At 37.9% G+C, this 14,759-nt stretch overlaps 1 protein-coding gene across 1 annotated transcript in view; it reads left to right on the top strand.

Annotated features, from left to right (window-relative positions):
* The first annotated feature begins 274 nt into the window (after nucleotides 1-274).
* EIF3A (eukaryotic translation initiation factor 3 subunit A) overlaps nucleotides 275-14,759 on the top strand; it is a 33,528-nt gene continuing 19,043 nt past the window's right edge. The window contains exons 1-7 of the mRNA XM_082673614.1: nucleotides 275-457; nucleotides 7,144-7,334; nucleotides 7,489-7,625; nucleotides 8,023-8,186; nucleotides 9,734-9,933; nucleotides 11,132-11,340; nucleotides 12,837-13,008. Of these exons, the coding sequence (XP_082529740.1) occupies nucleotides 409-457; nucleotides 7,144-7,334; nucleotides 7,489-7,625; nucleotides 8,023-8,186; nucleotides 9,734-9,933; nucleotides 11,132-11,340; nucleotides 12,837-13,008 (1,122 nt within the window). The 5' untranslated portion in view covers nucleotides 275-408. The remainder of the gene's footprint in view (nucleotides 458-7,143; nucleotides 7,335-7,488; nucleotides 7,626-8,022; nucleotides 8,187-9,733; nucleotides 9,934-11,131; nucleotides 11,341-12,836; nucleotides 13,009-14,759) is intronic.

Raw genomic sequence — 14,759 nt, 5'->3', positions numbered from 1 at the left:
AGAAGCTCTGACCCAAATCTCACCTTTCCCACCCAGATTGTCGCTCGAAGAGTGAGGTGGCGGAGAACCGGCTCTCTAACATTTCTCCGCGGAGTCCCCAGGTGCAGCCAGAGAGCTAGGAAGACTTCGGCTGGCGCCACGTCAGCCGACAGGCGTGCGGCCAACGCGCCTGCGCGCGAGGAGGGGCGGTGCGCAGGCGAAGGCCCGCCCCTACATCCGGGGCCTAGGCGGCGGCGGTGCCGCCGCGCGGGGGTCACGTGTCTCTTTCCTTTCCGTCTCTGGCCGGCTGGGCGCGGGCTACTGCTGGCGAGGCGCGTGGAGCCTTGCGCTGCTACCCCTTCGTCTCCTCTCCTAGCCCGGGCCCCTAAGGAGTTCGCTGACGCCGGGTGAGCTGAGCCTGCCGCCAAGATGCCGGCCTATTTCCAGAGGCCGGAAAATGCCCTCAAACGCGCCAACGGTGAGTAGGGGATCAGGGCGCGCCGGACTGGGGCGGCCCGAGGCCTCGGAAGTCGAGGCGCCCGGGCCAGCTTCTCGCTGCTTCGCCGCTCAGCTGCGGCTGCACAGGAGGCCGATGCGGCCTGCCCGCCGCCGACTCAGGCCGTGGTTGGGCATGGTGTCCCTTCTCACTCCAACCGACGTGGGGGGTGGGAGGCGCGGAGCAGGGAACCGTCGCTCGAGGGCTCGTTCCTCCCGCCGCCTCCGCCGCCGGGTGAGTCTCGGGGCCGCGGCTCCCGAGACAGCCGTACCCGGGCCTGAGCTTCTTCCTCCCGCCCGCCTCCGCTTGGTCCTCCAGACCACGGGGCTTTCAGCTTCGGCCCCGCGCCCCCGGCCGCCATCTGGGAGTGCCGGGGAGGAGGAAACATGGCTCCCTCCCGGGGACAATGCACGCCAGAACCTCGGCTCCACCTCCCGCCGGGCCCGGAGCCGGGCAGTCCCACCTCCTGCCCTCCCGCAGACAGCTCGGCACCCCCTGAATCCAGCCCCGCGCTTTGCGGGGTCAGGGTCCACTTACCCTCTCCTCTGACCACTATCTCCGCTTCGGGGACTCTGACCCATTTAACCCGTTTCCTATTTTTTCTGGCATTGATTATTGGCAGCTCAGAAGCCAACTCCGAATCACAGGAAGTTGGAACAGAGTTAATACTGTAAGAGGGACTTCAAGTTCTCTCTCAAAGATAACGAAAGTGAGGCCTAGGGAGTCTGGTTTGCCCAAGGTCACTCTGGGAGTTAGTTGTTGAGCTAGGAGCCTAAAACCAAGGTCTCTTCCAGATCAGTCGATTTTTTCACTACGGCGCTGCTACTTGCGATTTTTATTTACATATGTGTACTTATGGGAAAACTTACGGCGCTTCTGGGAAACCTTGTGCTTGTCCCGGTCTATTCAAGAGGCATTTATTACGTTGGCATTATGGGGGTGCAAATGTATTACACGTACCTCTGGTCTTTAAACACTTTTTTATTTAGGGTTTGTAAGTGTTAAGGGCGTTCATTGCTCTTAGTTTCACCCTTCTTCCATCCAAACAAGTTTTGGATCTTATCCATGTTGTAGGTGGATATGCCGTGTCTGTTAAGCTTTTATGCTTGTGAAGCTTGTTTTGTTAGTTTGTTTGAAAATCCTCTTAGGAAAAGGTCAATTTCAGTCAGTACATACAATTGATACTACTGATAATCTGTCAGGACCAGAGGTCTGTCACATGCTTGTTATTTTAACTAGAAGTAAGAATTTCGGGGAGAAGTAACAGTCTGTGAAATAGGATAGTGCCATATTCTGTGGAATAGAGTAATTGTTTTAAAAACAATTGAAACTACAACTTTGACCTGATCACCCATTTTAATTCTCCATCTAATAGTCAGAACAGGCAAGAAGTTTACAGATGTTGATTAATTTATAGGAAAGAAAATAGATTGAGATGGAAATTTAACCCTACAAAATGAGCTAGCAAAGTTAGGGAAAAAATTTTTTTTGATGTTTTGAAACTTAGAGAGTTATATTGTGGCATACCAAATGACTTGGGTGAAATGACTGCTGTAATTGCTTCTGCAGATCTGTTTTACAGTCCTTTGAATGCTTGACCAACAGACATTTTTCCCCCATGTTAATTGGCTAAAGCACTGTAATCTCAATGGCCTAAATATTACACATTTGATGTGTTCAGGCCTTGTTTCCTTTGCTCCTCCCTTCTGAATCTTTTTATGAACTTAATATGTCAGTAATTTTTTTAAATTAGAAGGGATATATGATATGTAACAAATCTTAAATCTTTTCTCACAATTTCTAAGTTGAAATAGATTTGATTCATGGAGGGCAATATGGGGAAAATGTCAGAAATTAAAGTAGGCAAGGTGAGAAAGGGACACTGAGATGGAGGTGGAAACTTGAATTTTGTTAATGTGGTTTTTCAAAAAGGCCCCTTTAAACTGTAGGATGAGCGTAGGATGGTAGAGATGCCTTACCTCTCAAGTAGTAATTTCTGTACCTTTCATCTTGTGAACAGAGAGATCCTGTCTTAGTGTCAAAGAGCAGAATGTGGATGGCAAATGACACTGCTTACAAAACTTTAAATAGGATGATCAAAGCACATTTTATTTTAATGGAAATAATCTCATTTATCTATAACATTGGTAATCTCAATCACATCTGGACCTCATCCATTATGTTATCCTAATAAAACATGAATAAATTTAAGTGTAGAATAGTTTATCAGAGCAATATTTTTGGAAACAATTGGAAAACAATCATCCAGGAAAATGAGAACTTGGCCCAGCAGTTACAGGCAAGAAATTCATTCCCCAGAATCATTTGGAAAAAGCCCTTTTCTGGTTTATATTGTTAAGTAGTGCCAAATCAGTTGCTTCTGACCCTGTAACAGCTTTTTAACTTACACTCTACAACCAATGACTTAAAAATGAAGTTGTTAATAAACCTACAAATTGTGTAACATTATATCTTATCTACTTGGTCCGGTGCACAAATAAACTAGTAAAATTGAAGGGTTGACCTAAAGTTTTTCTTTATAGGTAGACACATAGTTTCAGTCATGATGTCTTAAAGGTAAATTCAGAATGCCCACCCTCCTAGTAATAGTTGGTAATTCCAGATTTTAATTTTTATTTCAAAAATATCAGTCTGGAAATGAACATTTCTGTAAATTTTGCAGTAGAGGTTTTAGTGTGTGATAGTTTTTTCCAGCCTCAAAAACTTTTTTTCCCCTTAATTAGATGATTCAGAGGATCATCTAAACTATATCCTCAGATATCAGTTGGGATAAAGACAGGAACTCACCATCATGGATTATCATGAGAAACTTCTTTCCATTTCAGTGTTTTCTTTTAAAAACATCCTTGCCTGGTATCCATGTTTTCCTTTTTTTCTTGGTGGTGGTGATGGTCCTATGAAAAATTATTTTTTAATGCATTTGCTTTGGCTTTTATGAAACTATTGTTTCAGAGTTTGAAAGTATTGAATTTGGAATCCTAAATTTTGATTGGCTGTTGAGGAAATGAAAAGTACTTTTAGTTGTATCACTGAACAAGACTTTGTTTTTTTTAAATGACATTAAGATACCACACGAATTTAAAAATAAGATTGGGAAAGTGAATTATTTTTTGACAGTTTAATATTTTGTCACCACATCATGCTGGTGACTCTTTGTGCCTATTCTGTATTGTGTTGACGGTGTTTATATATGGTAGTATGGGATTTAAATCCTCAGCATAAGTTTGGGAATTGGATATAATAGGTTATAATAGGTCATTTTGGTGTGCTGCTGTGATATTCTTAATGTAAAGGATAAATTTAAAAACGTTTACTCCCCAATTTTTGGCTGATAGAAACTGTGTATGTCAGTTTTGAAAAGCATTTAAAGTACTGTTGGATTTTAAAATAATCTGTGCATGCTCCAGGAAGAAGATGGGTAGGTTCTCCCCTTAAAATAGAAAAGGCTTATTTCAACAAAGTATCTAGTTGTATTACATCTTTGTTTAATTTTGTAGGCTTTATTTGGGGGGAGGTAATAAAATTGACTCAACTGAAAATGGCCTTTCTGTCATATTGGCCGGTTTGATATTGAGACTGTTGAAGTATTGAAGAGGGGTTTATATTCATTTGCCTGTAAGGAATATGATTTGATATAATATGGGATGATGTAGGATATTGTGTTAAAGATACTAAGTTCAGTATGTTTTGTGATTTATCCTGTGCAAGCTTTTTAATATACTAGAGTTGGAATATTGTTTGTAGTTTTCCGGGAGGAAGGAATGTTTAGAAACAGCATTCCTGAAAGATGTGATAATTGGAAGAAGAAATAACAGAGTTACTCACTAAATCTGTAGATCTAGTAAATCCTCCAAATAAGAGACATTTTTACCTATGTGTGCCTAGCACAGTTAACGTTAGATAATGTTATACATTGTTAGGTTAACACTTAAAAGAATTTCTTGTCAAGGATTTTTTTTTTTCCTTAGGAGGAAAGTAAACAATGATTTTTAAAAACAGATGTTTTAAGTTTTTTATAGTGTAAACTAGTGTTTAGTTCTGCCAAATTATTTTCAAATGTTCAGTGGAGAGATTTTTCTGTGTGTGAAATTTGCCAGTTACTGAGTTTTAAGTTGAACATAACCAGAAAAATACCACCCCCTAGTCTATTAAGTGTACAAAAGAAAATAAGATGAGAAAAAATATAAATTTTAACCTTGGTCAGAAATAATGTGTTAGAGGAGACTTTGCTTTTGATTGAGTTTCAAAACGAGCAACATACCTAAGATTGGAACTGATTTTGAAATATTGCCATGTACATGCCTTCACGTTTAGGTGGTGAATTTTAAAAGAGTATACATTTCTTTGCTCTACGTTCTATTTTTTTTCCCAATTAAAAAATAAACTTAATTTTAGAAATTTGAGATTTACAGAATTATCATATAGTACAGAGGGATCCCATATACACCACACACAGATTCTCCTATTAATGAATATCTTACATCTGTGTGTTATATTTTTCACAATTAATGAATCAATGCTGTTACATTGTTATTAAGGAAAGTCCATACTTTGTTCATATTTCCTCAGCTTTTCCTTATGTCCCTTTTGTATTCCAGGATCCCATCTAGGATACCACATTACATTTAGTTGTCTCCTTAGGCTCCTCTTGGTTGTGACAGTTTCTTAGGTTTGTTGATGGCCTTGACGGTTTTGAGCAGTATTGGTCAGGTATTTTCTCTCTCAGCTGGGATTTGTCTCAATATGTTTCTCATGTTTAGACTGGGATAAATAAGTGGAGTGATATTCTGTGCTCATGGATTGGAAGAGTAAATACTGTTGTCAGTTTTTCCAAACTTGTTATATAGATTCATTGAGATCCCAGTGAGCTTTCTATTTTTTTTTTAACTTATTTATTTTATTTATTTGGCTGGGTCTTAGTTGCGGCATGTGGGATCTTTCCTTGCAGCATGTGGACTTCTCTCTCATTGTGGTGCGTGGGCTCCAGAGCGTGTAGCCTCAGTAGTTGCAGCGCTTGGGTTTAGTTGCCCTGTGGCGTGTGGGATCTTAGTTCCTGAACCAGGGATCAAACCCACGTCTCCTGCATTGGAAGGCAGATTCTTAACCACGGGGCCACGAGGGAAGTCCCCATGAGCTGTTCTGTAGGTATCTACAAGCTAATTCTGAAGTTTATGTGGAAAGGCAAAAGGTGTTGTATAGCCAACACAATACTGAAGAACAAAGTTGGAGTACTCACCCTACTTGACTTGAAGACTTTTCTATATGGTTACAGTAATCAAGACAGTGAGGTATTGGCAAAAGACTAGACAGATCAATAGAGAATGATAACTATAGAGCCCAGAAATAGACCCACACAGTCAATAGATTGTAAAGGAAAAAAGTCAATCTAATTTGTTTTTTCTGCCTCAAGTCTTAACATAAACTAACAAAAATTTTATCAGCCAGATCACTGTGACCGAAGTTATGCTTGATTTTTCTGCATGTACAAGGGGGAGATTGTTTTCCCTCATGACTTGAATTTCTGGAACTTTAAAATAACTTAGAAAGATATAATTGGTACAGAGGAATTGAGTGAAATCTAGTTTTACCTGTAGGTCATATTTGAGATAGTATTAAATTTTCATTGTTTTACCTTGGATAATTTTGGCATAGCTTTAGAAGTCAAAAATAAATTTGAGCCATCATCAAAAAATCTAGAAACAATAAATGCTGGAGAGGGTGTGGAGTAAAGGGAACCCTCTGCACTGCTGGTGGGAATGTGAATTGGTTCAGCCACTATGGAGAACAGTATGGAGGTTCCTTAAAAAACTACAAATAGAACTACCATATGACCCAGCAATCCCACTACTGGACATATACCCTGAGAAAACCATAATTCAAAAAGAGTCATGTACCAAAATGTTCATTGCAGCTCTATTTACAATAGCCCGGAGATGGAAACAACCTAAGTGTCCATCATCGGCTGAATGGATAAAGAAGATGTGGCACATATATACAATGGAATATTACTCAGCCATAAAAAGAAACAAAATTGAGCTATTTGTAATGAGATGGATGGACCTAGAGTCTGTCATACAGAGTGAAGTAAGTCAGAAAGAGAAAGACAAATACCGTATGCTAACACATATATATGGAATTTAAGAAGGAAAAAAAATGTCATGAAGAACCTAGGGGTAAGACAGGAATAAAGACACAGACCTACTAGAGAATGGACTTGAGGATATGGGGAGGGGGAAGGGTAAGCTGTGACAAAGCGGGAGAGAGGCATGGACATATATACACTACCAAACGTAAAATAGATAGCTAGTGGGAAGCAGCTGCGTAGCACAGGGAGATCAACTCGGTGCTTTGTGACCACCTAGAGGGGTGGGATAGGGAGGGTGGGAGGGAGGGAGACGCAAGAGGGAAGAGATATGGGAACATATGTGTATATAACTGATTCACTTTGTTATAAAGCAGAAACTAACACACCATTGTAAAGCAATTATACTCCAATAAAGATATAAAAAATAAATAAATAAAATAAATTTGACCTCAAAAGAGATGGTAATAGGTTCAGAAATTAAAACAGCCAAATTAAAAAGCAAGATTTAGGCATTTATATAGTATACATAACTGATTTTAATTCTCCTGAATTACTTTTCCAGAATTTCTTGAAGTTGGCAAAAAGCAGCCTGCTTTGGACGTTCTTTACGATGTTATGAAAAGTAAGAAACATAGAACATGGCAAAAGATACACGAGCCAATTATGTTGAAATACTTGGAACTTTGTGTGGATCTTCGCAAGAGCCACTTGGCTAAAGAAGGCTTATATCAGTATAAGAACATTTGTCAACAGGTATGAACAGCTGGGTTTTTATGTTTTACTAAGTGCTTTTAGTAATTTTCAGAGGAGTTTGCCTCTGAAAGTTATTATGTTTTATATCATAAAGTTTGCTTTTAAAATATTTTATGGTTTGTTGGGGAAAGTTTTATTTATTTGTTTTGTCTAGGTGAACATCAAATCTCTGGAGGATGTTGTTAGGGCATACTTGAAATTGGCAGAGGAGAAAACTGAAGCTGCTAAAGAAGAATCCCAGCAGATGGTCTTAGACATAGAAGATCTGGATAATATTCAGACTCCTGAGAGGTGTGTGGGTTAAATTGCTAAGTAAATTTTTCTCACTGTTTTTCTTTACATGTGTCTCCATCATACCCATTTGAAGTAGGTGTTTGCTAGAAAGAATGCTTATCTTTGAAGTTTTAAATGTGTGGTAACCTTAAGAAGTCATGTACTATTCAAAGTTCATAAAGGTGGAAAATTACAACCATCAGATAGGAGGGTGTATACTAATTTAAATGGCTGTAATACAGGTTGGGAATCCAAATACTTTGACACTAAGTGATAGCTTTACAGTGTGTCCAGAGTTGTAGTAAAAATTTAAACTATTTTATAATGATCAATTTTGGTTTTGGTTTTATAATCATATGGCAAAGTAGGAAACCATGTCTAAAATTGTTTTCAATGTTTTTAAATATTTTTGTAGTGTTCTCCTAAGTGCTGTAAGTGGTGAAGACACTCAGGATCGTACTGACAGATTACTTTTAACTCCATGGGTTAAATTCCTGTGGGAATCATACAGACAGTGTTTGGACCTTCTTCGAAACAATTCTAGAGTAGAGCGTCTCTACCATGATATTGCCCAACAAGGTAAAACAAGAACTGATTTGAAAGTTGACTTAAGGATAGGTTTTGCAAAAGATTAACTGTTAAAGTTAACCTCCTTTTCTCTGTAGTACTTACTTTACATAGTTTTTATTGTTGTAGATGATTAGCATTCATTTGAATATTATATAAATGATTATAAGAAATTTGTTTCATTAATCAGGGTATTTCTCTATATTCCACTGATGTCTGAAACACCTTTTAAAGTCATTTTGGAATTTTCCAAGTGACTGAAAAGATAAACTTAACTTTTTTGATTGCTTTCTGGCAAACTTGAGTTCTACTTTTGACTCTACAACATATTCTTTGGCAAGCTACTTAACCATGTACTGGGTTTCTGGAGTCTTTTTAAGGTCCAGAAGATTTACATGATTCTATGAAAAACTATATATTTTTCCTTTCTTAAACAGTGTTAATATAGAACTAAACCTTGATGACTCAGGATCATCATAAAAAGTATCTAGTAGTTAATACTGCATGCACTTTTAATCTGAAGAACTGTGTTAAGTCTGTTTTCCTAATCTTGTCTTTTTGCCTTACTGTCAATGCAGCCTTTTAACTGTAAGTGACTTGAGAGTGGCTCTTGGCTTTTTCTTACTTTGGCCTTAGGCACAGGCAGGTGTTGCCATTCTTTTTAATATGGGGCTGATTGGCTGATCTGTTTTGTTATGGCTAGCATATGTGAATTTTCATTTAACACAAGCTAGGGCTTTTTGATAACAGTTGAGATAAATATTAACTTGTAGTTAAACTGCATCCTTTGAAATAGAAATACTCTTTTTTAGGGGAAGGACAAAAGTTATTTTAGTATAGCTTTTTTTTTTTTTTTTTTTTTTTTTTTTGCGGTATGCAGGCCTCTCACTGTTGTGGCCTCTCCCATTGCGGAGCACAGGCTCCGGACGCACAGCCTCAGCGGCCATGGCTCACGGACCCAGCCGCTCCATGGCATGTGGGATCTTCCTGGACCGGGGCACGAACCCGTGTCCCCTGCATCGGCAGGCAGACTCTCAACCACTGCGCCACCAGGGAAGCCCAGTATTGCATTTTTGACAGTAGAAAATGACTATGTATTTTAATGGTGGAGCAAGTACTTCATTTGCACATCTGTGTACACAGTAGAAATTAGGTTACCACACACCCCCAATTTGTATTATTTAGTTTTAATTAGTGCAAAAGCTTGTTTTCTAGTAACTTAGATAGGAAAGTTCATTGTATTTCAGACCAGAATTTTTTTGCTCTTTTAGGGTTTGAAGTGTTTGAAAGGTGAGTCCCTCCTAGACCTAAATTTGAATCGCTTCCTTTTGTAAACTCTCCCAGAACCGTATTTTAGTCCTAGACCAGGACTGATGACTATGTCCAAAAGGTGGTCAGGGCACATGAAGTGAGTTATGACTCTGATCACTTCTAAAGACTGATGGTGAGTTTGGTAAATCTTGATAAAATAACTGACCTTAGTATATGAAATAAAACCTATTCAAATACTTAAGTTGATGGTGGAAAGTACCTAATATATTTTACACTTATGCTTATAGCTTTCAAATTCTGCCTCCAATATACCCGTAAGGCTGAATTCCGTAAGCTGTGTGACAATTTGAGAATGCACTTGTCTCAGATTCAACGCCACCATAACCAAAGTACAGCAATCAATCTTAATAATCCAGAGAGCCAGTCCATGCATTTGGAAACCAGGCTCGTTCAGTTGGACAGTGCTATCAGCATGGAATTGTGGCAGGTATGTTGTGAACTGTTAGCTTTTCTTTGTAGTAATAACAGCCCATATTACCTTTTTTTTCTTAATGAGTATCTGCATCTTGATAATTTGTTGGTTAATTTCAATAGATAGGTGACAAATTTAAGGTTGTCTAATGGAGTAGGAAGAGTTCTGGACAGGAAGTCTCAGATATTTTGGTTCTTGATGCCTGCTGTCAGTTCTGAGCCAAATCATGTAATCTTTTTCAGACCTCAGTGCTCAAAGTGTGGCTTAATGCTTGGAGGATATGCATTACAAAATTTTTTAAAGAAGTTTCTTGGTAGTTTTGTGTCTGTTTAGTCTGATTAAAAAAAAGTCTAAGTTCATCTTTCCATCTTATTTTTGTAGTAATTTTATTGTATTTTATAAAAGTATTGGTGGCAACAGGTTAGAAATGACAAAGATGAACTTGTCCTTTACCGCAGAGAGCTACAGAAGCACTGCACTAGATGATCTCCTAGATGTTTCAGTGCTGCCCTGACTTAGTAAGCAATGCACAGTGAATATCATACATTGGAGATCCCAGTGGTGTTGGGAATCTTGTCCTCAGCATGGCCTTTTTACTCTAAGAATTCTGCAACGACATTTTCACATGAATTGTTTTTATATATTTGATTCCCCCACCAAATCTAATTGAAATTGCAGAGGAAGAAACTAAAAATCGGTAGTTTTTCAGCCAAGTGGAAATGTGATTTCCCGCTCTCTCCCCATATTTTCCTTTTCTGTAGGGTGTACCCTTGGAATACTGTCTGATGAACTAAAGAGGAAAAAAAGTTCAATAGAAGACAAGTAAACACGCTTAGTATAGGAAAAATAGATAAGTAAAAGGGAGAAAATATCCATTATCTTTATCACTCAAATAACCTCTATATTGTGTTTTATATCCTTTGAGATTAAAATATATATTCCCTCAAGTGGTATGATAATATGCATATTTTTTAAAAAAGTTTGGGCAATCTACTTTAAGCAGTTTAAGAATTTAGTGTTTTTGTAATTGTGATGTTTTTCTGAAACATATCAGATATTGAATTATAGACGAATAAAGAGAACCACACATGAAGGCATTTTATTGGCCATTTTTATTCTTGTGTTCTGTATTTTAAGTTTCATAAAGAGATTTGAGTTAGATTTGTTTGTTTGTTTAGAATGCAATGACTGTAATTTGTACCACTAATTTTAGGAAGCATTCAAAGCTGTGGAAGATATTCATGGGCTATTCTCCTTGTCTAAAAAACCGCCCAAACCTCAGTTGATGGCAAATTATTATAACAAAGTCTCAACTGTGTTTTGGAAATCTGGAAATGCTCTTTTTCATGCATCTACACTCCATCGTCTTTATCATTTATCTAGAGAAATGAGAAAGAATCTTACACAAGAAGAGATGCAAAGGTAAGAGTCTTATTATCAGATAGTATTGAAATTATGAAAGAAATAACTTCTAAATGGCATCATAGTGTTTGATGAGGGTTTCTCAGCTTCTGCACTGTTGACATTTGGGGCTGGTTCATTCTTTGTTGTGGAGGGGACTGCGTTCAGGATCTTCAGCAGCATCCCTGGTTTACCCACTGGGTGCCGGTAGCAGTCCTTCCAGTTGTAGCTACCAAAAATATCTTGACATGGTTCTTCTTGGGCAGTATTCTTGGTCTTCAGTAGCTATCTTTTATCTGATAACTCTCCAACTGAGAAAATGGAATATTAGAAAAGTCAGTGTTAAGGTATGAGCTTTCTATCCACGTATGGGTATTTAGAATCTAGGAACTAATTAGACAAAAGAAATGAGTACTTCTATCAAGTAACTTTTTCCCAACTATAAAACATTAACTGTATAGAATATTTGGTGTGTGTATTTTTATGTAGATAGTCTATAACCTAACAATCTAAAGACCATTTTATTTTTTTGACATTACATATATACTTTTCTTTCAGTCATGTTTGGTTTTTATTGTACATTTCAGTTGGGCTTAGGCAACTCACATACCGTATCTTATTGGTAGACCATGTTATTTTGGCCTCTAGTAGAAATATATACACCAGATTGTTTTTCTTTTAGCTTTTAAAGAAATACATGGAACCAAATAAATGAATTATTCTAGTATGTATTTTTAAAAAATAACTCTTGAGGATAGTGTTCATTATGTCATTCACTGTCCTGTACGTAATCCATGTCTGTTTGGGATAAGAAAAAACCTGATTTTCCTTTGTTGTTTCTATACTCTCCCATTAGAAAATACTGTAAGAGTACTGTCATAATCATTAAGCTGTCTTGCTCTATGTACGTTATTTTCCTTAATCCTCACAACAGCCTTGTGACTCAGAAAATGAAGTATTTTGCCTAAGGTTCCAGTCTTGGGAATCGTGAAGCTGAGATTCCAACTCTAGACTCTTGTGCTCCAGAGCACACAATCCTTAGTGTCCTACAGTGCTCTGAATTCAACCCGACTTTCCTTTTGTGTTTTAAGGAAGCTTTAGCTTTTGACCCCCACCTTCCATAATTATGTTCACTTATGGTCCTTGTAATTTTTTCCTCTTTCTCATTGTCATTTTTCCCTTCGTTTTAAAAGCTGCCTTAAATGTTTTTATAAGGAAGTATGGGGTACATGCAAATGTGTCTGTTCTGCCGTTTTACCCACACAGTCTTTATAGCTAGAAGACATTGACGGTAGTAAGCGGGTGAATGAAGTTCTGCTTCTCCAAGTGTTCATTTTAGCATAGTCCATTTCTCTTTTAATTAATCCCATGCTTTGACGAATACTTATGAGTACAGTTTACCATGGTGGTGTACATATTCTATCAGTGGCATATTTTACTAGAGGATTAAAGAGAAGTGTCTTTCTGCTTATCAAGTAACATTTACATATTTAACAGATTGTAACTTTGTTCTCCAGAATGTCTACTAGAGTCCTTTTGGCCACTCTTTCCATCCCCATTACCCCTGAGCGTACTGATATTGCTCGACTTCTGGATATGGACGGCATTATAGTTGAAAAACAGCGTCGCCTTGCAACACTGCTAGGCCTGCAAGCCCCACCAACGCGAATTGGCCTTATTAACGATATGGTTGGTATAAGTTTTAGCATTCTTATGGCTTTGAACAGAAAGCTATATGGTCAGGTTTTATAATTTATGATTATTAAATGCTGGGAATTCTGATGCATGGACAAGTTTGAGAACCACTGGTGTAAGTCAACACTGTGTTCATTTGAGGTGTTTTGTCTTGAGTGAGCTGGGGTTAAATTTGATGTAGCAGACAAGACTTGGACTAGCTTTAAGGAATAATATGGGCCACTTGGTAAGAGAAGTGATGATGGGCAAGAATGTTCAGGGGCAAGAGAAAAAAGTCAAGCTGATAGGTGTTAGAAATACGATAATGAGGCTAGGAAAGAATGTGAGTTAGATTAGGCCCAATTCTGGACAATTAAAATGTTTCCAACTTTTTTCTTTTAAACTTTCATTGTACGTTACTAAGGCAGTGATTCTTAATCAGGGCTATGCACTGAAATTTTGTGAAGTACTTTTTAAAATGCAGATTTCTAGGTTTCACCCACTGCATTCACTAAATCAGTTTCAGAATATGGAGCCTAAGATTTTGTATCTTCACAATGTTTTACATTGGAATCTTTAATTCAGTGGAAACTTATCACGTGAGTGTCTGTTACATGCCAGGCAAGTGATGCTTAAATGGAATTTGCACTCTTAGAGGAGTTTAGATTTTAGAGATTCTGATTAACAGTAATAGTCTGACTTTGTGGTTATTGTGGTACACCTCCAGCAAATTACTTTGGAACAAGAGAAAAAGGAGGGACAGGTATTAGAGAATAGGCCTTACTTTATTGGCAGTCAATTAATTTAGATAAAAATTAACACAATTTTTATATGGCAACAGTTTTCTCTTGTAACATACTTCTCTGTATAGTAGCAAGGCAAATTCCCTTTGTGATCAACTTTTATAAAAAAACTTAATATCTACAACAGTATTTCTCTGTCTTTGTATGCCTCCATGTTTTATTCTGCTTCCACTTACAAAAATCAGCTTTGTGTTTTGGAAAGTTTCTATGGGACTGAATTAAATTATAAAACAACAGCATTGTGTTTAGGAAGAGGTCTTACTAGCAAAAAGTTTTTTAAATACTGAAAAATGTGCCAAACTGGAAGTATAATCCATCTCTCTTGAGCCCATGTCTGTACATAGCACACCTTGATGTTAAAGGTACTTATTCAGGGGTGAGTATTGGTGGGATCAGGGTCAGTAGCCAGGACATCCAGATCTGGGTCCTCATTGTACCCATAGATAAATGTTTAAGTCTATAAGAAAGGTACTGGTTGGTGCCAGATGAATAGAATAGCTAACTGTCAAGAGGCATTTTACAAAACTTGAGTTCACCATATGTACAAGGTCGAGACCTGAGTTTTGGGCTCATATAACTAAATTCATAATCACCAAGAGAATGATTCTTATATCTCAGGAACAGACTCAAATTAATCAAGTTCATAAGGTATTGTTAGGTCAGAAAGCCAATTATTAATTTTAGAGAGAAATGTACTTTAATAGATTATGGTAGCCTGTCTAGCACATTCCCTATTTGGAGGGGGTGCTAAATGGAAAATCTAGAAGAATAATTTATTTATTTTAAATCGAATTGTAGTTGGTTTACAGTGTTGTGTTAATTTTTGCTGTACAGCAAAGTGATTCAGTTATACATATATGTACATTTTTTAAATATTCTTTTCCATTATGGCCTATCTCAGGATACTGAATATAGTTCCCTGTGCTGTATAGTTGGACCTTGTTGTTTATTCTGTATGGAAGA

This window comes from Grampus griseus, assembly GCF_964374135.1.
Source record: "Grampus griseus genome assembly, chromosome: 16".
Classification (NCBI taxonomy): Eukaryota; Metazoa; Chordata; class Mammalia; order Artiodactyla; family Delphinidae; genus Grampus; species Grampus griseus.
This window is presented reverse-complemented; position numbering and strand designations above follow the sequence as displayed.